Consider the following 27,264-nt stretch of genomic DNA (forward strand, 5'->3'; position numbering starts at 1 on the left):
CTCCTATCCGTCTGTGCTTTGTGAATTCTTTCACGACCCGCGAGCAGACCGTGATAGACCTGTCAAGCTGAGGGGACTAGTTGGCGGGCCTGGCACGCCCGGTGACAGAAAGCAACCACACAGGATGGTGGATCGTAACTCCTAACTGGGCAGGTCATGGTGCGTGCTCACCTCCTAGGCCTATTAGCTTCCTTAGCAAAGGTCAATGTTTTTACCTTAAGTGAGCCCTGTCCATCATTCCAACGCGTCTAGGATAACACTTTTGAAATGTCAAAGTCATTTTCTTTTCCAGACCCCTCAGAAGCAGACTCACCGGCCACAGGGCGTATTGACACCGAAAGCTCCCTCGTTATCATGTTGCCCACATACCACTGCCATTCACTATGTCAAATGTTAACGATCCCGTACCCACCAATGTAAAGGAAGTACATGTTTCCCCATTTTGCTTTTTATCCAATCCTAGACATTTCCCCACTTTGCTTTCTCCCGCCTCCTCAATATACTACTAATGGATTTCATGTAACTTTCCTTATGCTTTCTCCTTTGGTTCTAAATACAAAATAAGATTCAGAACTGGCTCAATAGATTTGAATCTATTTGGCTCAAATAGATTCTTACAAAGCTTTCTACAGGTCTGAACATTCTTTTGTCCACAAGTGGGCCAGGGAGGCTTGTGCTGGGTCTGGAAGGAAGGGCAGAAGGCAGCTGGGCAGAGAAGTGGCAGAGCGTGCAGCTCAGGGAAGGTCTAACGCAGTCTGGATCCCCAGGCTCTCGGCTGAGAGGTGAGATAATCTGTGATCCTTATTCAAGAGTTTGAATATTGTAGGTAATGAATCACTGAAAGGTTTTCAGGAGGGCAGTGCCATGATCAGATTTGTTTTAGAAGTAATTTGGTTACACTGTGAAGAATAGATTGGGAGTGGGGACAAGTTGGTATCAAGGAGACTAGAGGAAGGTACATAATACAGACAAATGAGGAGGACTGAACTAAGGCAATTACAGCGAGATTGCAAAGGGGCAGACCAATTTTATAGAAATAAAGAAGTAAAATCAAGAGGACTTGGAGAGAGAAAACAAGTGTAGACTCACTACATTTAAGAGGTGTGGGGAGGTGGAGGCTGAAGAAATTAGTAAAGTGTCATTAGAACAGTAGGAAAAGACTTATTTGAAAATATTTTCATAAGTCCAAAGGAAGCCGGAGTGGTCACCGGTTCTAAATGCTACAGAGTTCAAGTAAGGCGAAAACAGATGTACCCACTAGATGCTGCAGAGGAGATTATCAGCAATTTTAACAAGTTTCATTAGTGGAGCAGTGGGGAGAAGACAGATGATGACAGGGTAAGGAGTGAATATGGAGATGGGCTGCTTTCCATCTATTCTGTCCCTTGGGGCACAGATGCTGGAAGAAGACAAATGGAGGGGAGGAAAAGGCAGGGAGGCTGGGGTAGCAGTAGGCAGTCAGGTTGGACAAGTGGCTTAGATGTGACGTGAGAGAAGATGAGAGCTCTGAGGAAGGGCCCAGAAGGGATCATTCTAGAGCTTCCCAGAAGCCTAGAAACCAGACGTCACCAGTCTAGGGATTCTAAGCCAGCCAATTGGATCCATGCATCCACACACCCCTTATCCTGATGAACTCTCTTGTTTCATAGAAGCACACCATTTAGTGGCTTCTTAAGACACTTCAGGAGGATGGGAGCTAAAGTTTTTGACCCTCACTATCTGAAGGTATGTATTCAACCCTCAAATTTATTTTGACTGGTATGGAATTCTAGGTTGGAAAGCATTTCTCCCCAGCATTTTGAAGGCGTGCTCCATTGCTCTCCTCCTCCCCTCACCCTGCCTGTTCTCCTCTTCTTCGAGCCAAGGCACCTGAAACCTGCCTCAAGCCTTTTGGTGCCATAATGATGGCCCACTGGGATTACTTTCCGATCCTGTCTCCCTATGCCCCTCCTTGCAGATATGACCCTACCCTTTCTAACTGGCTCCCAGCACCTCGAGTGGAACTAAGCACCTAATGATGCCTCCTGGGCACCATACATAGGGGTGATAAAGTGTCACCACAATAAATCAGCTGACTCAAATTTCCGTATAATTCTGGGAATGTGAGGGAGGAGTCTGATGCCAGCAGATCAAGGGTGAGCTCACAGACTATGTATAACCGAGTCCCTGGTCCCCATGCCAAACTCACAAGTCATCACGTCTGGACCTTCCATGTCTGCGGGCAGAAATCGCAGCCTTTTCTGGACGAGGGTGAGTGTGGTAAGATCCTTAAACCTAGGGAGGTGTAAAATTTTTATTTGGTGAGTTATTGAAACTCTAAGCATGGTATATAAAACTGGCACACTGAGAAGACGTAAGAATGAGTATGGATTAAAATACAAAACAAAATGAAATGCGTGGTACTGTATTCACATCTTTGCCACCAGTTTTGATGAAAGATACTCAGTTTTGTTATCACTATATTTTCTGGGTTCTTTCTGCTTTTCAGATGTTTTAGAACTTTTAAGGGATCTTCTGTCAGACTTGAGATTTTAATTACATCCTTACAAGTGTTTATATCTACTTATTTCATAACTGGGGAAAGTTATTTTTGTAAATTCCTAAGTAGTGACTCATTTGTTGTTTAAGTAGCATGTGATGGATAAGGGAAATGTTGACTACTTAATGGTTAAAAGAATGCTGATACATATACAAGATTGAATGCAGTGGACATTAAATGAATTACTCTTAGTGGTGACCATATCTTTCCATGTACAAAATCCTCTCTGATGAAAATGAATTTACCTGCATGGAGGACAAAGGTCTTCAGTTTGTGTAGGTGGGTTGCTTGTGGCTTCACTGAAAGAAATTGGGGAGGGCAGATGTTTTTAAAGGCAACTGAGTCACACACTGAGTTAAGTTCAGGACCTTTCCAGTGAGTATAAAGTGGTGGCCCAATATCTGAGTATACATTTTAAGGCATGTATCAATTTAGTGAATGTGAGGACGTGTTACCCTGTTTCCCCCATAACTGGACATCGGTTGGTTAGGCAAAAATCCTAAAGGAGAGTCTTCTTTGTTTCTAATGAACTTTTTTTATCTCCCCAGAAAAATAAAACTCTTTCAGTTACCAGAAGACTATATATTTCAGCTATGTAGTCAAACACATTATGCATATAGAAGTCGGGTACTGTTTGTATTACACGTACGGATAGTATGTAGTTTGTACGTGTCTGTCCATAGAACTACATGTGGCATTTCTCTGCAGAACCCAGATTAATTCTTTCTCTGGGTTATTAGTGGCTGTTTTTAAAACCTTCAGGCTTCACAAAAAGTGAAGACATAAATCAATCAAAGCAATTTTGTAGCAAACACTCAAATTTCAGATAATTTAGGCAAGAGTGCCAAATGTCGTAGCTTAGAATGATCTAACAGTTGACCAGTTCACCATGTTGCCTGTATAAACAAAATTTTAAATTAATTTAGTGAACTTTATGTAGTTGCCATTACAGTTAGAAGATACTATATTTCAGTTGAGTGAGTTCAAGATATTAAAAAACGTGGTATATTCCAGAGTTCACATTTCAGTCACTTCTCATGAGCCAAGACTTTATAGTTTTCCAAATAGAAAGGTCATGCTTTTTCTGGAAACTGGACAGGGTTGCAAAACAGTCTTTTAAAGAGCAAAATTCAATGAATCAAAAGCTTAGGGATTAAACTCCCCCTGATGTTATGTAGATTTAAAGAAATATTTATTACACAATAAGAGTTTTCTGAGTTTATCCAGATTCTGAACATGTGTAAGATTTAAGCAATGTTAAATTAAATAAGTAGCATGGCTTACTCCACCCGCTTCTAATGTCTTCCAGCTAGAAAATCCTAGGAAGATAAATAAGCTATTTCCACTAAACACTGTGTTCTACTTAGAAGGATTTTGACAGCCCATTAAAATAAAAATTCTTTTACAGAAAAATCAGACCTATAAACCTTCAAATTTACAAAACAGTTAAATTACAAAATAGTTAATCCAATTTCATACAGACCTTTTTGTTTTAAAAAGAGGGTTCATTTCTGGTTCCTTTAGTTTAAACAGTAAATGATCCTAATGCATGAGAAATATTCAGACTTACCTTTTTCCAGGAATACAGCAATTGTGTGACAAATAAAACTCCTTTTTGATGTATTTATATGGCAGTCTCTTAGGCCATCCAAAGATGCTGGCCACAAAGCCGAGAAGAGCGAGCCATCCTTTACAGGAAAGCAGGTAGAAGCACAGAGTTACGGCAATGGAACAAGGAAAGGACCTCAGTTCTCTTGGGCCAGTGGTTGTGGACAGGGCTGTGCTGGGCACCGCCATCTCTGTGGTTCTCAATCAGTGTGCCAGGGCACCCTCATGTCAGTGTGATGAAGCCTCACGCGAAAGGGGGTTGTCTGTAGTCGGCAGGCGCCTCCTACCTGCTGCTGCTCTATCTGCCCCCATCACCATGACACGTGTGCACGTCTCACACCGAGACACACAAAACCCAGGCGCATCACTGATGTCTAAGTGCTGGCAGTCCCAGCCCAGGGAACTCAGCCCAGGTGAGTGGAATTATGGGCGATGAATGCTTTGGTGGAGAATGCCTTGGTTATCTCCACAGATTACCTATAAGGTTGACACGCTTCCAGGGACTTTTCCTGCTTTTGTTTGTCTGTTTTGCTGTCATTTCTGTGAACCAACCTTTTTTTTTTTCCCTTGTGCAACCTTTGAAAGATCAGGAACTTGACGAGCTTATGTACGTGTTGGAACTCAGAAAACGAATCGCCATCAGCTGGCTTATTTTACTGCTTGCTGGCACCATTTCCACATATGTCATTGTCCTTAGAAACATCTTGAAATTTATAAAGAAATAAATGCTTACTGATGAAAAGATGAATGCATGCATCTATAACAAGGGACAGAAACTGCTTCCAGAGGAAATTGTACAAATCTGTTTATTACAAAATATCCACTCACAGAAAAACACAAGAAAAACTTTTATACTTTGATATTTGGGAAAGGAACTGGTGTCTCCGATACAAAATAATTTACACATAATCCATACCATTTTATTTTATATAGAAATAGGTCATTATTACAACAGCTGTACATGTCACTACACTTCGTCTTATAATTACATAAAATCTTTTCTTTAGAAACATCTCAACATAACAAAACATACAAAAAAAAAGCAAAGTGCATTATGAAAAGGAAATTCAGTCCTGGGTCTTATCATGAAACATGTGTAGGAAGATGCAGCAATCTCCCTCCCAGGCCCAGCACAGGCGGGGTACCTCAGGGCCTGTCTGGCTTGTGAAACCCCTCCCTTCTTAGCCCTGGAGTTCTCAAGATTCTGGAATGTCAGCTGCATGATTGTGCTTCGCTTTGAGTCCGCCTTGTAGTTGCAATCAATGAAGTAAACAGGAAACAGTCCAGTGTTATATTTAGGGGGGAAAAAATCACCATCATGGTGTGGGGTGGAGACCCTCATTCCATTAGGGTTTTGGCCGGAGGGTGTGGGGCTGCAGCCTGGTCAATGACCAGCTGTGCTCTCTGATTGGTGGGCTGTTTTTGTTACTGTGGTCTCCAAATGAAGTCATGAGACCTCATTATTTTTCAGAGTTGAAAGTGCCTAGGTTATCTCCTCTGTGCAGCTGTGCAAATTAAAACAAAAACAACCATTTAAAAATAATGAAAAATAATCTCTTTATTCTCTCTTCAACAGATCTCTGACCCAAGTGCTTCCGGAATGCAAAGGAAAGAGAGAATGAAGGCCAGCTAGCATGTGTGGACGGGCCACTGCTGGCTAGCGTGTGCTCTCGGGAGGATGCAACGAGATGCGCCATCTGATAAGGTCAACTGAGTCACGACGTCCCAATATGGCTGTAGAGTGTGCCCGAGGCGTGCAGAGGCAAGGAGAACCCAGCCAGCTTTGCTGATCATTCCCACGTGCCAGCTGCTGCTGTCTGGGGATGGTTACCATCCAGGAGATCCAAAATGTATGCAGTGTGCACAAATGCCAAGGGTTTAAGTTCAGACTCCTCTCCCTCTTCTTCTGTCCATCGCTTAAAGTTGACTGGGACCCGCCTGAGGTGCCAGGGCACTACCGGGGGGGCTGCTGGAGGCCTGATGACTCCGACAGGCTGCTGAGCCTGCGGGATGGGCGCGGGGGCTGGGGTTGCGGGGCAAAGCCCAGGGTCCCTGGCTGCTGGGAGTAGGTGGAGAGAAGGAGCGAGTCCTGGTGCTCACTGTGCAAAGAGGTTGGTGCCTGTACCTGGAAAGAAAAGGAAAAGGGCTCCAGTGGTGGTCCTGTAATTCCACAACTCCTCAGCTGAAACGTGGATGTGGTCAGATCCCCAGATTCTCCTCTGTGGCTGGGGGGGTCTCGTGGTGAGGGCTCGGGCAGGACCTTGGGTGCAGGGTGCATGGGGGTGGGGGGAATGGAACTCTAGGCTCTGTCAGACGGGGCTGAATTCTGAAGCCAAGCTTCCTGCCAGCACGAGGGGCTCCTCCTGGACCAGTGGAAACGTGTGCACACGGTCCATGGGCAGCCTGTACATTTCCGGATGTAGGAAGCTGAGACCGCATGCAGGTAACATGCAGGGCGGGATCCAAACACGCACACAGCCTGCATACTTTCACCAGTGTTCCTGCTCCGTAACTACTTCCAATTACTGCCGAACGCTGGCATCTACTAGGAAACATCCTGCTTCGAAGGTCAGAAACTTCAGCGGGCCAACACCCATCTTTGGAACCTTCACTCTCATCTCCCACTACCTCCGTCCATGAAGTCTCCCCCTCGAAGTGACCCAGGCCACCCTGTTTCTGAGGCTGCTCAGGCTGTCTCTCTTGCTGGGACAACGTCCCTTCACCTCTCAGTTACCCACACTGATATTTCCCAGTCTTCTGGCTCTGCAGCAGTGTCCCCAAGTCCCTCCTTCCCAAGGGTCTCCCAGACACCCACAGAGCTCTGCTGGCATTAACTCAGAGCCCCGCTGCTCTCTGTGACAGCCCCTCATCCCTGGGGGCCCTGAGGAGGCCGGAGCGCTCTTCACCTCCCTAACCCTATGTCTTGGGTGGAACAGGTGTCTGCAAACACAGTTGCTGCTACTGCTGAGAAAATACATGGGAGGCCCCTAATTCTGGGTCCCTGGGCTGGGTCCCTGGGCTGGGGGCTGGGTCCCTGGGCTGGGAGCTGGGTCCCTGGGCTGGGTCCCTGGGCTGGGGGCTGGGTCCCTGGCTGGGGGCTGGGTCCCTGGCTGGGGGCTGGGTCCCTGGGCTGGGGGCTGGGTCCCTGGCTGGGGGCTGGGTCCCTGGGCTGGGGGCTGGGTCCCTGGGCTGGGGGCTGGGTCCCTGGCTGGGGGCTGGGTCCCTGGGCTGGGGGCTGGGTCCCTGGCTGGGGGCTGGGTCCCTGGCTGGAGGCTGAGCCCCTGGGCCCTGGGCTGGGGGTTGGAGGCTTGGATCTGGGCCCTGTTTCCTCCCAAGCCCCCCACAGTTGCCCTACACCCACCTGCAGGAAGTGCTGCTGGGCCTGTGCTGGCTGCAGGGGTGCCGGCTGGGAGCTGGGGAAGCTGGGGTGCAGCACCGCCTGCCCCATCAGCAGGACAGGGGTCGGGGCGCCGCTGCTGGTGCTGTGCACGTCTGCATTCGTAAACACGGCCTGGCTCTGTGCATACCTGTGGTTTCACAAGGGAAGGAGAAAACAGACCTTTAAGGAAGAGGTGTTGGTATGACACCCCAACAGCATGGGCAACATGGGAAAAATAGATAAAGTGGATCTTTTCAAAATGAAAAATGTTTGTGCATCAAAGGATACCGTCCATGAAGGAAAAAGGTCACCCAAGAAAAATATCTGCAAATCATGTATCTAATAAGGGATTGACATCCAGAACATGAAAAGAACTACAACTCAACAACAACAAACAACCCAATTAAAAAATGGGCAAAGGGCTTGGATGGACATTTCTCTAAAGAAAAGATACAGATGGCTGATAATCACATTAACAGATGCTCAACATTACTAGTCATTAGGGAAATGAAAAGCAAAAACACAATGAGAGACACCTCCACATCCATTACGATGGCGATTAGGAAACAAACAAACATAAAAAACAAGTGTTGGTGACGATGTGGAGAAAAGTGAACCCTCGTGCACTGTTAGTGGGATTGCAAATTGGTGCAGCCACTATGAAAAACAGCATGGAGGTTCCCCCAAAAATTAAAAACAGAACTACCTTATGAGCCAGTGATTCCACTTCTGAGTATATACCCAAAAGATGCGAGAATAGGTGCTCAAACAGCGATTTGTGCACCCATTGCCATGGCAGCATTATTCACAATAGGCAACAACCCAAGTGTCCATTAATGGGTGAATGGACAAACTGTAGTTTATACACACAACATGATGTCATTCAGCCTTAAAAAGGAAGGAAATTCTGACACGAACCACGACATGGATGAGCCTTGAGGCCATTATACTGAGTGAAGTAAGCCAGACGCAAAAGGACAAACACTGTATGATTCCATTTATATGAGGTCTCTAGAGTAGTCAAACTCAGAGAGGCGGGAAGCAGAGTGGAGGCTGCCAGGGTCCGGGGGAGGAGAGATGGGGAGTCATGTTGTAATGGGGACAGAGCTTCAGTTTGGGAAGAGGAAAAAGTTCGTGAGCTGGATGGTGGTGATGGTTGCACGACGATGTGAATATCCTCAATGCCACTGAGCCACACACTTAAAAATGGTTAAGATGGTACATGTTACATGATATATGCGTATGTGTTCTACCACAATAAAAAACTAAAAATAAAAGAAGAGGTGTTGATGATAACGAGCTATGAACAAGGGGCGAAAAGAGGCCATTTAGGAAAAGGTCTGCAGGAGCACAGACTAAGAATAGACGCTTACAGACCTGGAGAGAAGCCCATTTTGCATTATAGCTTTAGAAATGTAATTTCTCTACATGGGGTCACTTGCAACAGGCATTGTGGGGTTTAAACGTCCCCTGGGAGGCCTCTGTGTATGTGGGAGGCAGACCCAGACACACCCTAGAAGATGGAGCGTTAGATCATGTCTGGAAGACGGGGACGGGGGAGGTGGGGAGGATATAAATTATTGGGTTGACCGAAAGGGCCGTTAGAGTTTCAAGAAGAAAGAGTTTCCATTTTTACCTAGTTCACTGCATTTTAAGCATCTCAGGAAAGTGATGTAACAAGATTCATTGTTTCCACTCATTTGGATCACTTAGGAAGAACAGCCACAATCCAAAACCAAAACCAAAACCCCCCCTGCCTGACAGAGAGTGCCACTGGAGAATTTACAGGCAGCTTCCCCCAGTGCACAATCCCACGCCCATCACAGGGTTTTTATCAGGACAGAACGAAATGACAGAGGCACAAGGCCTCTGACCCTCAGAAATGCTCGGAACCATCTGCTGTTACTATTATTAGTGGCTGAAGGAGGATGGGGGAAGGACTTCTGGGGATGGTCCCACAGGGTGGCTGTAAGGCCGGCATGAGGGCACACCAGGCCTAATTAGTTGGCACTGTCCTGGTGAACTTCTGACAAAAATTAAACCCATGTTTACACAAAAAAAGACGTTTGTAAGATAGCTCGATTTCTGCTTCATTTCAAAGGGCTAGGAACTGTTTTCCACTGGCTTTTCAAGCATTTGCCCCTATGTCTCCCTCCAAGACCCTTTTTCTCTAGAATTAAACAGCTGAGCAAAGCTGCTTCTGGTTTTAGGGTTTCTCCTGGGGTGGGGAAAGGAGAGAGAGAAAAAGGGCTGCATGTCTGGGAGGGCCAGAGGGCCCCCATTTGCAGGGTTTCACAGTCCCGTTGCACAGTTCTAGAACCACAGAGCAGGCAAAGTGTGCCTGTGGAATTTGCCAGCAACTGCTGGTCAGCAGGAGCCATGGGCTACATTTTCCTGGTATACAACCACGGGCCAAGGCATTCAGACCTGTAAAGACATCCGAAAATGATGCCAAACTGGGCATATAATTGTTCCATTCAGGTCCTGTTCTATTCATGGGACGCTGACACAAAGTGTTATCTGCTCCCATGGGAAACAGCAGAAGAAAAGCTAAGGGGGGGAGCTCTTCAAAGGAGGACCCTGCCTTCAGTGGACACTCACAGGGCTAGCTGCTGGTCCACGCAGCCTGAGTCCACCCAGTGCGGCTCTCAGCCTCCTCCCTCCCCCTGGGCCACTTACTTGACTTGTTGTCCAGTCCTGCTGACCTCTGAGGGCTGCCTCGCGTCACAGGACCCAGGCATCATGGGCTGGATAGGCTGACTCAGCAACAGCCTTTGAGCGGAGGAAGAGACAAGTGGGAAACTGATCAGCCCCAAACTGCAGACCTGCTGGCCGATGGCAGCACCTGCCCAGCCGGCTGGCCCCTTTCCAAAGTCTGACGGAATCCCCACTTCGCCTGCTCTGTTCTCGGAGGACGATGATCTCAGCGGGTCACTTCCTCTGGCCATCAAGACCCCAGCCCTCTGTTGCCTCTCTGTCAGCTGAGATCAGCTTCGGAGGGCCTGGAATCTAACTGTCTGAATTCTGCCTCCTTCCACAGCAGGAAGGAGAGCAGAAATGCATCGTCTAAAGCAGGAGTGTCCAAACTGCGGCCAACTGCGGCCCGCAATCCATTGTTAATTGGCCCGCAGCAAATTCCAAAAATATATTTAGTTTATTTAAATAAACCAGGTGAGGCAATACATGCTTCACCTCGAGTGAGTGGCCCGGCTGTTTGTGTATGTTACCGCATATGGCCCTTGGGGAAAAACGTTGAAAAAAGTTTGGACACCCCTGGTCTAACGCGATGCCTCAGTTACCTTTTAAACAAGGACAGTGTCCGTACCTGAGCTGCCGATCGTGGCTGAAGTCCGGGCTGGGCTGGCACTGGCTGGCGTCCTGGGAGGTGGAAGCCGGCGTGGTCAGGCTCAGAGTTGGTGGGAGCACGGCTGCAGGGCTGCTGAACTGGGGCGTCAAGCTGCCCACTGAGTGGCCACTTCCCTGTATCATCTGGGAGCTTCTCATCGGCTTGGGACCCTGTTGCATCATTTTAATGAGAAAGGTAAAATGCAGACTCACCTCCAGTGATATCTCTCCAGGAATCCTCCCTAGAACCTGGTTCTACCCGCCTTGGCTTTTTGTCTAACTTAAGACCTACTGACTACTTACTGAATTCTTTTGATCTTACGACTATCTTCCCCTAGGATTGTAAACACCTCAGGGATTTTTGAATCTTGGTGCCTAGGGCTGTGTCAGGTGCCCAGCAGGCAAGACACAGATGTGTGTTGAACCAAACAACTTTCTGCTTCACAAATTCCACTCTAGATGTGGGGACCCCAGGCGTCCTCCTGCCTCAGGGCCTTTGCACTGGCTGATCCCTCTATATGTGATGTTCTTCCCCGATAGCGATATACCTCGCTCTTTCATTCCCTCAGGCCTTTGCTCAAGTATTGTCTTCTCAGCGAGGCCTTCTCTGGCCACCTGGTTAAAACTCCAACCCATCACCCACCTTCACCAGCATCCCTGAATTGCCGTTTCTCACACTGCGCTTTTCACTTATTTGTATTTCTCTCCCCACTGGGACCAGAGATCCTCTTTTTCTTTTCTTTTGTGTTTATTGCTATCCCTTGGTGCCTAAAGCTTAGTGCCTGGCATGCAGTGAGTGCTCAGTAAGTATTTATTGAGTGAAATAACAAATGAATGAAGGGAAGGGCTTGGGTTTGCTTTTGGGTTTTCTATTCATTGACTGTCCATTCATACGATGGCACCACAGTGTTTTAATTCTCAGAATCTTTCACTATCAGATAGTGTCATAGCCTCAGTTTTTTTCTTTTCCAAAATTTTCTTTCTCAGCCATTCATTTTTCTTCTGACTGTCAGAACCAAAAGGCTGTATTTTAAAGTAGAACCCTTAAATCTGGGTGAAGATGGACTAAACTCTCTTATACATGTACTTCTCCACATTTTATTGTCCATTATCTGTTTACATTTCTAGAGCCCCACTAGACTAGAAACACCCTGAGGTCAAGGCCAGCTCTTCTTCCTCTTTGTTCCCCTGGGGGCTGGGGAGCAGCAGGAGCTCAGCAGAGGTTTACGGGGTCCACCAGTACAGTACGTGTGCGAACACAGGAGGCAGAGGGAGGGGCTTATCCTGTGACCTTCCAGAAGCAGGGGCTCAGGACCTCTTATTCTATTCGAGTGCCAGTTATTGACTGCAGACCCCATCAGATGCAAGGTCACTGGTGGCTTTTAGTAAGTGGTAATGGCTCTGAGGGCTTTGCAGAGAATCTGGGGCACTGGGAGGGGCATGGTGGCCCTGGGGAAAGGGACAACGGACGGAAGTGGATAAGCTGTGTTCTCCCACTGATACTGGCTAAGACCGAGAGTAGATGGTGAGACTGAGGACACATGTGTGGGGATGTTTACCTGGGCTGATATCACACTCGATTCTCTGAGCAGGTGCTGGTTTGTGACCTGGACAGAGGCGATCTGCCCCGGAAGCTGAGGGCTGGCAGTGAGCGGGGACGGGGACTCCGGGGCCGACCTCTGCGGGAGCTGCTGCTGAGCATCCGGCCGCTGGGCACTGCTGAAGCTCAGGGAGATGGCTGGCTGCTGCAGAAACATCTGGAAGCACAACAGGAATGCCTTTAAGCTTGAGGTCACAGGGGCCTCCACAGGCCTGCACTTGTTTTGTCCGTCCATGGTAAGAGGTCCGCTTTTCTGCGCTCTCTGACCAGCCTGGGAAGCACTCATTCACTCAACATGGAGACACTGAGGGTCTGTGATGTCACGAGCACAGCGCCAGACCCCAGAGACGGAGCAGTGGGCCAGAGAGACACTGGGCCTGTCTTCTGGACGGTTCCACAGACTAGTGACGGGGGTCAAACAGTGTCAAGACAGTTAGACCCAGAGGGTCTATTGATCACTTGTACTCACGTAGAGTCTGGGCAGCCTTATCAGCTTCTTATTAGAGGGGAGAAATGTCTTGTCAATGGAATGAATGATGCAACAATGGGGGCAGAGAGTTGGCTCACCTGTAGCGCGGGTTGCATCGTCCTGGCAGAAGGACCAGGACCTGTGTCCGGCCTTGAATCTCTGACCAGTGACCAGGGTCTGTACCCATATTGTGGATGGATACCTTCAACTCAGTGCTCCCAGCTGGGAAGGCAAATCTGCTCCCATTAGTTAGGTGACTGCTGCCCCAGGAAGGCGAATGACATAACATCAGGTCCATGTGCTTTAAAATCATGTTTCAGGATAAGCTTTATCATCGTGATACTCTCTATGGACCGTGTCATCTAAGATGTGTCACAAGGAAGAGGCTGTGTGTGATCCATTAGCCTGGTGATTTCAATATGAAAGGTGTGGGAGGATTTGATCAAGTTCATAAAGAGCGTTGAAATTCTGTGATAACATCGACTTACCTCATTTATAAGTTTGGAGTATTTGATGAAAAAGAATTGCGTAAGTGCTGACAAAGATTTGACTTCTCAGCGGTATGTCTGCCTTGCTCGGTATGGGACATGTGTTTGAGAGATTTAAATATACCAAATTTGTAAATTAACGGCTTTGGTTGATAATGTTGGTTATTTACAATTTGTTAAATTTATAAACTAACTGCACGTACACAAAAACAAGTAAAAGCATTGGTCCTTTTAGAGCAAATTTGTAGATTTGTGAATAAAATAATTATCTGTAAGCTGACTCTAAAGGCTTAAGAAAAAACAGCTTTAATGGTTTGAGTACTAATTTAAACTTAAGACCTGTGTCTGGCTCTTTTACAAAAGCTACCTGGAATTCACTGAGGCAGCACATGGAGTAAAAACGTCAGCTGGTATTACCTATGTGCTGGTTCTTGACCAAGCACCCCACTTCCTTTTAGGCCTCTAGTTTCGTGTTCTGCGGGGGAGGCCTCTCTTCTTCTTGGCCTCTGGAGTTTGAACCCCTATTCCTGCACTCAGTGAGTGCAGCCTCACCCCCAGCACAGAACCGTCAAGACTGCATTTGTGGAGCGGTTTTGGGAAGAAGGATGTGGACCCACACCGGGCAGACCCTTGGAGGAGCGCTTAAAGGTCAGGAAGTTCAAGTGTGTGCTTCAGAGGAGGGGTCGGCCATCTTCCGCATCTAGTGCCATCCTTACCTACTTTCCTGTCACGTCCCCAGCCCCAGCACAGGTGCCTGCAGCTTGCAATGAGGGCCCCTCATGCCTTCTCAAGTTAAGAAATTTCTGGGTGTCCTCGTCTCGGATTCAGTACCCATTCACTACAGATCCAGTCTGAGGACTCGTGCTTCGTGCAATCCCAGCTCCCCGCTATAAAATGGCTTGTTTATAGGGGAACCTATGCTTCAGCACTTCAGCAAAAACCCATTACTCACACCCAGTGACATATATTTTTTCTGGTACAATACAATTCACCTTCTGATTATAGTTCAAAGAATCTTTATTTAGGACAGGCAGTATTATCTAGCTTAAATCAGACATACCTTAGTTCAAACTGCAACCCCCCCCCCATGTACTAGCGGTATGACCTGGATAATTTTCATAACTTTTCAAAGCCTTAGTTTCCTCATTAATAAAACAGTCACACTAACAGCACACACCTCATAAAGGACTAAATGAGAATTATGCTGAGACACAGTAAGTGCTCAATAAATGTTAGATAATAACAATATTTAAAATGAAAAAGGAGAATTTTGCTCCTTTGTCTTTCTGGGCATATAAAAAATATCTGAGAAGTGAATGAATGGAGTAAATAAATGAATGAATAAACAAATAAATGAAGATTTTACTCAAAGAAAGAAGGGAACCTGCTTCTGCTTGTGCTACGTCAAGGGATCACTTGGTCTGCTACTCTGTCTGATTGACATATGGTCTCTGAGGGTAGAAACCCTATCCTGTTTAATCTCTGTTTCCCCATAGTACCTGATACATAATGGGTGTTTGCTGGCTGGCTGGCTGGAAAGATAGATGGGGGGTAGGGGTGGATGGATGGATGGGTGGGGGCTGAATGGATGGATAGGTAGATGGATGGAAGGAAGGAAGGATGGATGAATGGATGATACATGAGTGGAAGGAAGAAGGGAAGGAAGGAAGGTAGGAAGAAAGGAAGGAAGGGAGGGAGAGAGGGAGGAAGGAAAGGAAGGAGGACCAATTCAAGGAACACATTTGCCATTGCTACAGGTGTCCTACCAGACATTTCTCTAAGTAGCCAGGAGAGGGCGCACATACTCTCAAAAAGAAAGAGGCAGCCATCCCCGGACTGCAGGGGGTGACAGAGCCTTTCCCCAGAACAGCTCTCCCCAGGTAGCATCCTAGGTGACTCCATTTAGGTGTCAGCACCTCTCCCTCATAACCCAATCTTTTTTTTTTTCTTTTAGATCATACTTAGCAAGCATCACAGGCACACACAGTCTCAGTGAAAGATCTGAGCCAATGAGTAGGAAAGCCCAGTGAACTCGGATACAGGACTGTGTTGGGGGTAATCCTGGTTTGCGCTGTGCACAGCCAGGCCTGTTTTATCAACAACAAAGCAGAATTTTATGGCTTCAGAGGATAACTTCTTCAAAAGGCTCTGCGGTCAATTTTATAGAAAGCATGAGAAAAACAATTCCCTAATTCAAGTGGAAAAAGTTAGCAGAGAAAAAACAGACTGCTAATTTTTCAAGCATGAACCAATCCTAGGCTCACATGTAGTTGGTCATTGTTCTTATCTGCTTACTTCTACAAATACTAATTATTATGGAACATTTCAGAAGTACACAAACTAGAGATACTCTGTAAGGAAACCCCCATGTCATCACCGGGGGTTTATCAATGTTTTGCCATTCTTATTTAATCTACCCCCCCACTTTTAGGGGTGAGGAGTGGAGTAATTTTTACTTGTTTTTATGATTAAATCATATAGCTTTTTTTAAAAAAAAAACAAATCCATTTTGATTAAGCATTTTGGAACGTGTTTCTTTAAAACTTTAAACTTGCAAAAATGCAAGAAGGCAGACTGCTAGAGGAAATGTTCTCTGGTTTGACTATCTGTGGATTTCCATGTTCTCTGGAAAATTCCACTGCAAAGATAAGGTTACAGGAATAAAAACAGGGAAGGGACGCACTGTAGACAGAGTCTAAAGGCTTGATTTCCACGTGTTCCTTACAGTTAGTTCCTTGTGTCGCCTGTTATTTTAGAATTCAGCCTTCATGTTAAATAGGCAGGAAATAGAAAAGTCTGGGCTCTGAGGAGGATGTTCATGCGCCTACCTTCCTTTTAGTTAGCAGTTTCTGACTCAGTTTCCCCCTTCCTGTTAGTATAAAAATCCCATTGAAATAATCGGAGTCAGGCAAATTCTAGGGGTTGGACCCTGGGTCAGTGAGAAAAGAATACATCTGGGAAAGAATAAGTGAAAAGGGATTTTGACACCTCAATGATTGCATTTCTTCTCATGTAAACGGTGCAGTCTTTTCCTTTGTCAGTTTCGGGGGTGTCCCTGAAGAGGTGGGGGTGGGAGGGAGAAGCAGGGCTCTGGGGGTGGCCATGGCTTTCTCAGCAAAGCCCGGCACACACAGGCCTGGGTGACAGTGGGGGGTAGGGGTGAGTCCTTGCTCACCTCTGGCCTCTTGCAGGCGCCAGCACTTCAGGGGAACCCAGGACACAGGACGGCTACCCAGGTGTCCCCCTCGGTCTAGTAACTCTGTACCATCGTGCGCTTATCCCAGCGTGCACGCCTTAGGACCCTGTGCCCGCACAGGGCCTGCCTATCGGGGGTGTCACTGCCCTTCAGGAGCTGTGTGGCCGGTGGAGTGTCTGTGTGGATAGTCAGGGAGAGGGGCAGGGACGTGCTGCAGGTGTTTTTCCAAGGGGTCTCTTCTGCATACTTCTGTCTCTCCTATGGGGGTGCAAAGGCTTACAGCTGTCGGGGCAGCCTCCGAAGTTAGCTACAGTTACCTTTACAATTAAAGGCTGGGTCCAAAGATGCACTTTGGAAGAAAAACAGTCCTGGACTGACATAAGTGACACTTGATAAAAATAACTTATCCTTGAAAGAGACCCAATATAAAGATTTTCCTCTAAGACGAACTCTCAAAAGGATGCAAAGAAGTGACAACTGGGGGTCAGTTAAAAGCTGCTGCTGTCAGAGCACACAGATTGCCCCCGTTGGCATCGGGTGGCCCGGAGGTGCCAGCATACGGACCCCCAGTCCCCCAGCTCCCTCTGCTGTCCCCATCAGGGTGTAGATGTCATCACTTCCCATTATCTCCCTCCATTCATGCTTTGGATAAGAGGAAGCAGAGCAGCCTGGGCTAGGCGCTAGGAAAACGACGTCACACAGGGACCGTAGCAGGGCTGGAGCTTCTAACCCTGAAGGATGCAGCCTGGCATCCGTGTGGGGCAATCCACCAACAAACCCATGAATGAACATGCAGGTAGGGCAGCAAACACGTGCCTGACGCAGAGAGGGGAGAATGAAGAGGGTGTCATGCAAATTTCACGTTTGGCCCAGAATTGGGGACAGAGGAGGTGGCATTCATTCCTCGTGCTCCTTCTGTAGTGGTTTCAGTACGCTGAGTAGGTAAGCAGGACTCCTGCAGACCTGCCTGCCCTGAGAGGGTGGATAAGGACACCCCCCAGAGTGGGGAGGACAGACCACGCTGGACCACTGGACACTGGCCCAGGCGGGAGCATCACCTGGACACTGGAGTCCTGGACCAGGCAGAGCTGCTCCTGGATCTTGTGTAGCTCTTCCTGCTGCCACCGGATGTTGGCCTGCAGGATGCGCGTCCGCTGCTCCAGCTGGTCTTTGATGGTCTGGAACACGCTGAACTGTGCTGGGAACTTCCAGGTGGAGTCAGAAAATGTAACCAGATGACAGAGTTATTTCCACCTCGCAGACAGATGCTGTTCTGAGGGGCACAGCCCACTTTCCTTCCCATCCCTTCTCCACTCTTTCCAAGTGTCCTAATGAGTGACCCACAGCCGGCTGGGAGTTCAGCAGTGAGCACGGGCTATGGATTATGGCCGGGTGTCCCAGGGGTCCCCCTGTGAGCTTTTCTCAGGCCCACCAGAACCTGCGGGACAAATTTACTAATGGTTTTGGAGATGATACCCTGTCAAAAGCAGGGTATCAGAGACCCCCACATTCTTTTCCCCCCTCTCATCTAGGTCGTGATGATTTGCATGTGACAGCTTCATGGGCAATTTTGGGTCCTATCATTATCTTAAATCTGATCCTGGACTGCAGGGCTCTTCTGTAACAATTCCTGAATGAACTTGAATTTGATGGTGTGTTTCACAGGAGTCCTGCTCTCCAAACCGGCCTTCCTGGGGCCACGGAGGTCTTGTCACCCTCCCTCCCCTCTCCCAGGCTCACTTGTGGCGATGCACTTCTCAAAAATCTGTGCAAAAATGAACTAAGGAGAAGGACAATACAAGGGCCTAAACTTTACCCCGAGGGGAACACCGGCAGAGGTGACCTTGTAGGAGGGACATGGATGTCTGCTTTGCCGGAGAGCGCTGTCTCCCTTCCTTTCACTTCTGAATCCCTTTCTGGGATGGAGGTCGGCCTCAGGAAAATCTTGCAGGTGATACCTGATCCCTGTCACCACCTATCTACCCCAGCACAAGGTTCCTTGCAGGAAACCGATGGAGGGGTAGACCATGGGATAGGAGGTGAGTTTAAAAGTACCTACACTAGACGAGACTGTGTCACAAAAATCTTCATCGGAATGCAAGTGATCAAAGCAAGTGGGGGATTTTGAAAGAGCATTCGATTGAGAAAGAAAACAAGCTGGATCAGACACTTAATTCAAAAAACAAAACACAAGAGCCTCTGTAGTGAGTTCCACCAAATCAGGACACATTCAGAAACAGTCCTGACAAGTCCAGTGGAGACCCTCTGGATTGAGGGGCTGGGCAGTCCTTGGGGAGCCAGCACTGCAGTTCATCACAGTTACTTCTAGAATGATTCTCATTTTCTTCCAGGATGCCTAAGCGTTATATTCATGACTGTGGTCTTTTTGATAAAGAGATCCATTCTAACTTAAGAGACATTTTAGAAACACAGCATGAAGCAAAATCGCCAGTTATGCGGATATCCATTACTGAGATTTCGGATTTTATTTTTTCCCCCTTTCCCTGACAAGGTGCTACACTGACAACATCAGTGAGGGGAAAGAGAAAAGAAAGAGAGAGAAAACTCGTTCTTTCACATAGGGTAGGTATGAGAAGAACGATCTGACTGGAAAGGTCCACATCATGCAAGAGTGTCTTAAAGAGTATAATTATTATTAAGTCGAATATGCCCAATAGACTAAAAACTGTTACTATTAAAATTAGAATCCCAAAGGGCCTTAACCACACCACTGTGCAAAATAAAACAAAGAAATGCTTTACTATTCAAGACCTGGCAGTTAAAGGAGTTCTAATTTCATGTGCCTTTGGATTAAAAAAGTTATGAATTTCATACTAAATGTGCCTGGAAATTTGACCAGAAAAAAAGTTTTTTTTTTCCCTTTTCCCTAATGAGAATGAATACAGACTATTTTAATTAGTTGACTCCAAATGAGTAGCTTTTACATCCTTACTCAAGCCTGACTCGGGGAAGAGGCATGTGCTAGCACGTGTGTTTCACACTCCAGAAAAACATTTGAGACCACTGCTAATGGGACATATGCTCAACGTTTCACCAGGCCTCAGACACATCAGACATTTTCAAACCTCCCTGCTGAAGCACATACCTGGGTCCCTCTTCCCTGCTGACCCTCCACCTCTCCATGTGGCAACCTCCTACTCATACATCCAGGCCCAGCTCAGGTGTCACCTCCTCCAGGAAGCCACCTTGGACTTCCCTAGGCAGAATGTTTTCTTACTGGTTCTATAAAAACACATGCCCTGCCATCATGGTTTCTGTTTATATGCCCAACTCTACTTAAAACAAGGGCTGTGTTACAAGCATTTCTGCTTCCATCACACTCGCACACTGACTGACCCAAATACTAACTCACTGAATGTTGTTGAAACAAGGAAGGAATTACTCAGCAAAGCCATGATCCTTTTTTTTTAAAAAAAAAAAAACCAACAAAAAACGAATGTGATATTTACAGTATTGGATGCGTAGCTTTTAGACAGTTTCAGCATCTTCCTATGACACGGCTTAATTCAGACCATTGCTAAAATATCATGAGCAATTTGGAGTTATAAAAAATGAAGAGGAACATGGAAAAGTGGCAGGGAGATGAACAAAGACTGTTGAAAAGATCTGAGAAACCGATACTAGAGAAAAGAGCAGGGTGGATGTCTCTAGAGAACATGAGAATGGCGAAGGGGACAGGCACAAAAACCAAGGCTGTAGCTCAGCATGCCCCACCTGCAAGATGGAAAAAATAGTCCCTATTTGGGGGCCTTGGTTTGGTACCTAAGTGCGTGACACATGTTGGCACCAATGCACCCACACGCTCCGGAGGGCAGCACGCACTGTGTCTTGGGGGAGTTCCACGACCTGCTCCCCCTAACTCCCAGTCCCAGACTCACCTGTGCCATGGGGGCAGGTGGGTTCTGCAAAATGGCCTGAGGCAGGAGCTGCTGTGTGAGGTCACAGGACACCGGGGCAGGCAGGGGAGCCTGGGGAAGAGAAGGGCTCTGTTAACAGACACTGCCTCTGGGCCCTCACAGAGGTCCAGGGGTGTGGTCACTCAGTGGGCTTCCAGGAGGCCCTTCCACACTAGAGTGAAGAGCTCACTTCTGGAAGGGACAGGCGCGTGTTCCGTGGGCAAAGGTGGGGTAGCAGGCTGGCGCAGCACGCAGGCGGTCCTCGAGCGGGGTCCCAGCATCACTCAGGGTGCACGAGGCCTCTGCCAAGCCACGGCTCCCTGTTGGAGCTTGGCACCTCGCACCCTTCCCTCCCTTGCGTCCTGTTCTAGACTCCATTCTTGGTGGGTTTGGTTGCTCTTCTCCCATACTGATAAATTCTTAGCAGTGCCACTGAGGGGTATGAAGGGGGTCGTATGTACAACCAGTGTTGGCTTTGCGTGTGGTCCTTATCCGTTCTCTCAACACTAAGGCAGAAGGCCAGGCATGCCGGGCCGTATCTGTCTGTAGACTCACCCGGGATGCTGGTGCAACTCGCCAGACTCTGCCTGGAATCCATCAGACTCCTAGGGAGTCAGGTGAGTGACAGGCCTTGCTCCCTGATCACTTGGGTGGGCGGGGAGAAATTGTATAAAAACAAGAAAGGAAACCCTCAGCCTCAAGGGCTCTTTGATGTTTTTAGAAGAAAAGTAAAAGCGTTCTGAAGTTATTCCGAAAGCGCCCCCAGCCTCTCGGCGCCCAAAAGGAAAGTGCCCCTCGGGACAACACGGGGAGGAAACGACAGCAGGAGACTTCGTTTTGAGGGAGGAATCCCAGGCACAGGGCTACACCAGACACTGGGTTGGGTTCTCCCAGTTGTAGTTGCCTGTACAGCGGGGAGGAAATGGAAGAACTGTGACACTATTGGGGGCAGAAAGAATTCTAGTGGACGGCCACATACGGGCATAATGGTGGCCATAGCTTACAAGCTTGTCTAAGAGTGCCTGCAGAGAAAGAAAGAGGCTTATTCTGTTTGACAACACAATGTGTCACCCAAGCTGTTCAAGCAGCGTGTGCATAACTTCCATGGTGACGGCAAGGAGGACGGTGGCCCATTTACCCCGTCTCCAAAATGTCAGCGAGGGATGGGTGTGAGGTATTTGGCAACTGTCTGGACGTGGTCCCTGAAATTCTTGACATTTCTCCCATCTAGAACTGGAAGGTCTGACCCTCTCTGTGGGCGAGTGTGTGACTGCTTTGACCAAGCAGAGGTGATGCTGGGGGACGTCCCCAGCGAGGACACACAAGGCCACGCAGCTTCTGCCTGGCTCTCGTGGAAAGGTCCCTCTCCAGATGTTTCCTCTTGGAACCCCGTCGCCGTGCCAGGAGAAGCCCAAAGCATGGAGACGCCTGTGCAAGGCATCAGCGGAGGATCTCAGCTGGGGCCCGGCCGTCAGCTGGCCCAGCCCAAGGGAGTGCCACACACGTGGGACATGGATTCCCAGCCCTGGCTGGTGAAACCTCCAATACCACGCAGCACAGAGGAGCCGGCCCCAGCACGCCCTCTCTGAGTTCCTGACTCAGAATCCGTGAACGTGAAAAATGACTGTTGCTTTATGCCTCTGAGTTTGGTGTGGTTCATTATATGGCGGTAGATAACGGGAGCATTGCACATTAGTGATTTTGCAGACAGCCGGTGTGTTTTCTAAGGGGCCACTCACGGTCTGCCATTCTGCAGAGGTCTCACATGTATCAGGGACACTGCCTGGTAGAGGCAGAGGTACAGTTTTGTTGAGAACCAAACTTCTCAAACATTTTCACTGGAGTGAAACGAGATCCAAAATGGGAGGGTCCTCATCGTGTACCCCTAGAGGCTCTGGGGGTATGACGCCAGGTTTCAAGTTTTGAGCTTTCTCTAATACTCACTTGGATTTTGCATTTAGGAATAGACATCCATGTTAATTTGTGGTATGAAAATGTTTAAAATTGGTTGCCAATTTACCTAGCTTCCCACCCTCTGGCTACCTCACACTTTCAGTCTCTACGAAGAACTGGCTCTCTGGGAAGGGGCAGCACGCCGTCTGGTGGATTTGCAGGCCTGGCACAGTGTAGCAAGCCCCGGCTGAGCAGTGCAGGGTCACACACATACCGGCATCGTGGCTGCCTGGCTGAGCCCTGGCACAGGGAGCTCTTGGGGCCGGGTGGCCAATCGCGGCACAGCCGTGGTGCTGGCTTCTGCCATCAGCTTGCTCGGAGTGGCTGGAAGAAAGCAACAGATGACCTTCCTGATGCACACATCAGGGGACCATGGCCCTGGGTGCATGAAACAAGGGACTGACTGGACTCTCTGAGTCCCGTAGGAGTGGAAGTGGGTTCCAGAGTCATGAAGTCCTGCCAGCCTCCACCCTGGCCTGGAAGCTGGTGGGTGACAGCAGACCGTCCCCAGACTTCATGGGGGCCCAGCCCAGCAAGTGACCCCACTTGCTTCAGCCACACACCTTACCAGTGTCACTAAAATCAAGCCTGGTTATCTGATCTGCGTGTCACCTGCATTACATCTGCTTTGTGCAGTAGTGGCAGAACCAGCGTGTGGAGAGGTGAGAGGCAGGGAGCCAGTGGGAGAGGAAGCAAGGAGAGTGAAACGACGGCAACTTCCGCTTCACAGGCACGTACGGCCTGGGGCCCTGTGTCAGGCTCTGCTCCCCCATCCGACAGGGGGCCCACCCCTCTCCCCACCCACGGCGTCACACTCACAGGTGGATTCTGACATGGCCGTGTGCGAGGATTTGTGGGAACTTCTTGAGGACGCTGATGGCGAGTGGCTTGTGTTCAGGCCCGAGGTGCCCACATCCAGGGCATTTAAGTGCTGCTGAAGTTCCAGGTTTGAGCCCTTGTCCTGAAACACACAAACACACACAGTCTACATCTCGGCTTCGAGATGATGGGAACAAACCTCATGACGTTGGTTCTTCTCTAAATGTGTAGAAAAATGTAGAGGCTGTTGAGAGAACTACTGTAGCGGTTTGGGATCATTCGAAACCCATTCAGGCAGAATATTCATATATCTCTATACATTTAATCTTTGAGAGGCATGTAGCCTATAGGAACAGTTTCTTTACTTTTCCACCTTGTATCTTGAGTTTTCAGATTTTTGTAAGTGACTTTGCATTTTACTTTGTTCCCTGAACGTTGTCACCTCACTGCCCAGAATCTTGATTTTCCCAGAAGCGGGGGAAGAGGCAGGTTCCAGAAATAAGGTTGCTGGTGGCACTGGATTGTTAACACACCAGTGAAACAAATGCCTTTGGATGCTTCCGGGTACTTCTCACAATGCCTTACTCCCCCCCAACCCCCCTCACTCCTTCTCTGCAGCCTCAGGGCTCTGGAGTGAAGAAGGGGCAAAGGGCCCGTGGCCCCTGCATCCTAACTGATGCTGGCTCCTAGCATTTCTCTGCCTCCAATATAGTGTATGAGAAAGCAGCTGTGACTTTCCAACACTGAGGAGCTGTCCTTCCACCCTGCAAGGTGAAGGTGTCTTAGGAATGAAAAAACAGGTATGATCATTCTCAAGCTAAAGAAGAAACATAATGATGACTCTCCTGAGCCATGTTCCTCCCTAGTCTTGGACGGATGGTGAAATTCCTGGCATCCACTGGGCTACTTGGTCACGTCCAACGGTCTCGGGTTTTAAACCCCTGGGTGTGAGTCTAGTGCTATTCTGCCTCTTGAGTCATGGCTCCAATGAGGGTGGACAGTGTGTGTGTGCCCACGTAGGGCTGAAATGATTGCTCAGTGACCCACAGGCCTTTATGCAACAGGGAATTACAGGATGTGCCTGGATTTGCTGTGCTAAATGTCAGTTTTGAGACTCTACTGCTTAGTTACAGAACCCCGCCTTGATCAGACCCCTTGGTGGGGGCATCCCTGGCCCTGGGCCATTTGTGAATTGTGTGCTCCTTGGTCTGCAGAGAAACAAGTACAGGAAGTGAGAGTAAGCACTGAGAAACTTTTATCGCCATGTGACATCGCCACACATCACACCCCAGCATGGCAATTTGCCATTCACAGAAGCATTGGTCAGCAACAGGTATGACATGAAAACGCCAACTGGCCAATTACCACTGATGGTGTGAAAAGCACTGTCCTGGAGCTTCTTCTTTAAAAGGGGCCTCATCACCTGGCAGCCTGAGACTGTGTTCGTGCGTGTACACACATGCGCGTGTTTATGAGAAGTTCCATTGGGCTCTGGGATTCCTGAAGGAGCAGAAACTCAATAATGAATTTCAGACTGACTGACACGCATTAAGCCTGTTGTTCTTCAGCTGTGATGTCTGGTGTGTCTAACACCTGCCTATGAATGGCTTAATTCCACTCTTGGACATGATACATGATGCGTTATGTGACAGAGCTGGCTAATAAACACTTCCATACACAGTGACAGGTGTGTCCTATCAGGATACTGGTGATGAATCACCCTATAATGCACCCAGTGTAGCAGCCAGCAAGGGAGGCTCTGAAAAGAGACGGGCGGCTCTCTGGTCTACTTGTAAGTTGCAGAGACGTGGGCATCTGAGATCTCAGGCCGGGGGAAGGGCGGGGGAGGAAGTACGGGCTTCGAGAAGAGAAATATCTCCCAATCAGAGAGCTCCCTGACACGAAGCTGACTCCAGCATGCGGTTAACTAAGGCCTCAGACACAGAAACAGAAAGTCCCCCTTGCCACTGACGGCATTGGGAGTGGGGGTGGGGGTCCAAGTCCTGGAGGCAATGTAGCAGCACAGAAGCAAAGGGAAGGATGGGGGATGTCGAATTATCCCAGGACTCAATGCGATGATGGAATGACCCCTCCAGCTTTCTGTCTGTGGGAGACACACAAAGTGGACTCATAACCATTCTTGTAAGGCCAGAACGTTGCCAAACCATGCTTTCAGTCCAGAGTCTGTTTCGAATCCAGCTCTGCAAGTTCTAACCCTCGGCACCCTTGGGTACGTTAGTTAATTCTCGGTGCGCTTCTGTACCCCAGAGAAGAACCAGGACAATGACAGTGCCCATCTCACAGGAACACCATCGTGGTAAGTAAGGGAACCATGCTGAACGATACTGGGAACATAGCAAGAGCTCCATAAATAGGACCTGTTCTTTTGACGATTACCATTTTTATGATAACAACTCATGGGAGATTCTTCTTAGCCAAACTTGGCCTTGTTGTACCTGGCGGGGATCAGAATACCTTTAGTGCTGAAGCATGGATGGCCTCGGATGGCGGGTCTTCCAATGCCAGCTCCTGCCTCCTTTCCACCCGGACGTCCGCGTAACTGATCAGGAAATCAAGAAACCACAGCTGGAGATGGTACAGTCCAAGACGACCCCGGCAAAGAGGGCTGTGCGATGCATCGAGGGCCCTACATAACGCCCACTCAGAAGAGTCACCACGAAGGCGGCTAATCCTGGGACTTGTCTGAGAAGGGAGTTTCCTTCTGTGCCCGACTAAGCTCCACTGCAGTGTCTTCTAATGTGACATTCAGAATATCTTCCTTTCCAGGATGTTTTTATTCTCTCCTCCTTTATTTATCTCCCCCACCGCCCATGTGAACCCTCCAAACATAATTGTCTTTAAAAACACCTTTTCATCTACCGGATAAGCTTCAGCCTTTGAATTATTAGAAGCCTTTCTTAAAACCTACTCAGCCTGGACTATGCATATAGAGAAGTGACATGTCACTTTTTCAGTAATTACGACTTTCAGGAAGTTTTCTCTCAGACCAACCTAGAACTAGCCAGACCCAGAATGCCGATTCGTATCTGGACTCACTTTTTAAATACTGTGTGTAAAGCAGCTCAATGTGCTGACCCAGCTCTGGCCCTCGCCTGAGATGTAGGCTGAGAAAGGGGCCTGGGAGGGGACAGTGGCTCTTGCGCCTCTGGTATGCTTGTTACCTTATTTATTCCCTCAGTTCTCTCCCTGCTTTTTTCTGAGGGTTTCTTTCTAAAATTTGGGAGGTAGAGGATGGAGAGGAGAGCAGGGTCGAGGGCAGGGTTTAAAACAGAAGGTGTCAACGATGTCTAGCCTTCCTTGGGGGCAAAGAGACCCTCTGGCCAAGTCCCAGGCTGGGTAGCGGTGGCTGGGACTGGCCTTGGAATTAGAAAGTACCGGCTGCTGACGTGCACAATGGTGGGCTGGGCAGCAAAGAGCACGTTCCTGAGAGCGGGCATGCAACGTGGCGAGCAGCCTCACGGGCCGAGGAAACCAGCATTTCTAGTCTCTCGCCCCTTACGAAAGCGTGATTTACTTGTCAACTATACACATGCATGTGTGTATGTACAGGATCTAGTCATCGATCTGTCTGTCGACTAACCTACCTACCTACGTACCTACCATCTATCACACACACAGTGCAGCATGGAAGCGCAGATTCTATATGTCTGTCTATTATGTCTCTATACAAAATGCAGCATGCATGCATAGTATCTATATGTCTCTCTATCAATCTACCTGTCTGTTATCTACCTATCATCTGTCTGTTATGTACATATGTAAAATGCAATATGTATGCATGGTATCTATCTATCTATGTATCTATGTATCTATGTATCTATCTATCTATCTATCTATTATGGATATGTACAAAATGCAGCCCTTCTAACCTTTCTTTCTTTGTTCTCTTCAAATGCTCTTCTCTAGACCCGTTTAAAACTGATTTGTGTT

General features: G+C 48.1%; 1 protein-coding gene across 2 annotated transcripts in view; it reads right to left on the reverse strand.

Moving 5' to 3' along the window:
• Positions 1-4,937: 4,937 nt before the first annotated feature.
• NPAS2 (neuronal PAS domain protein 2) overlaps positions 4,938-27,264 on the reverse strand; it is a 144,212-nt gene continuing 121,885 nt past the window's right edge. The window contains exons 12-21 of one of the 2 annotated variants that reach the window (XM_033124816.1): positions 25,789-25,873; positions 23,314-23,455; positions 22,709-22,818; positions 20,524-20,613; positions 17,683-17,829; positions 12,431-12,628; positions 10,852-11,042; positions 10,206-10,298; positions 7,509-7,674; positions 4,938-6,272 (exon numbers count right to left, since the gene is read on the reverse strand). In XM_033124816.1, coding sequence (XP_032980707.1) covers positions 6,102-6,272; positions 7,509-7,674; positions 10,206-10,298; positions 10,852-11,042; positions 12,431-12,628; positions 17,683-17,829; positions 20,524-20,613; positions 22,709-22,818; positions 23,314-23,455; positions 25,789-25,873 — 1,393 coding nt within the window. In that variant the 3' untranslated portion in view covers positions 4,938-6,101. The remainder of the gene's footprint in view (positions 6,273-7,508; positions 7,675-10,205; positions 10,299-10,851; positions 11,043-12,430; positions 12,629-17,682; positions 17,830-20,523; positions 20,614-22,708; positions 22,819-23,313; positions 23,456-25,788; positions 25,874-27,264) is intronic. The other variant, XM_033124817.1, reaches the window with a different exon arrangement.

This window comes from Rhinolophus ferrumequinum, chromosome 13 (assembly GCF_004115265.2).
Source record: "Rhinolophus ferrumequinum isolate MPI-CBG mRhiFer1 chromosome 13, mRhiFer1_v1.p, whole genome shotgun sequence".
Taxonomy (NCBI): Eukaryota; Metazoa; Chordata; class Mammalia; order Chiroptera; family Rhinolophidae; genus Rhinolophus; species Rhinolophus ferrumequinum.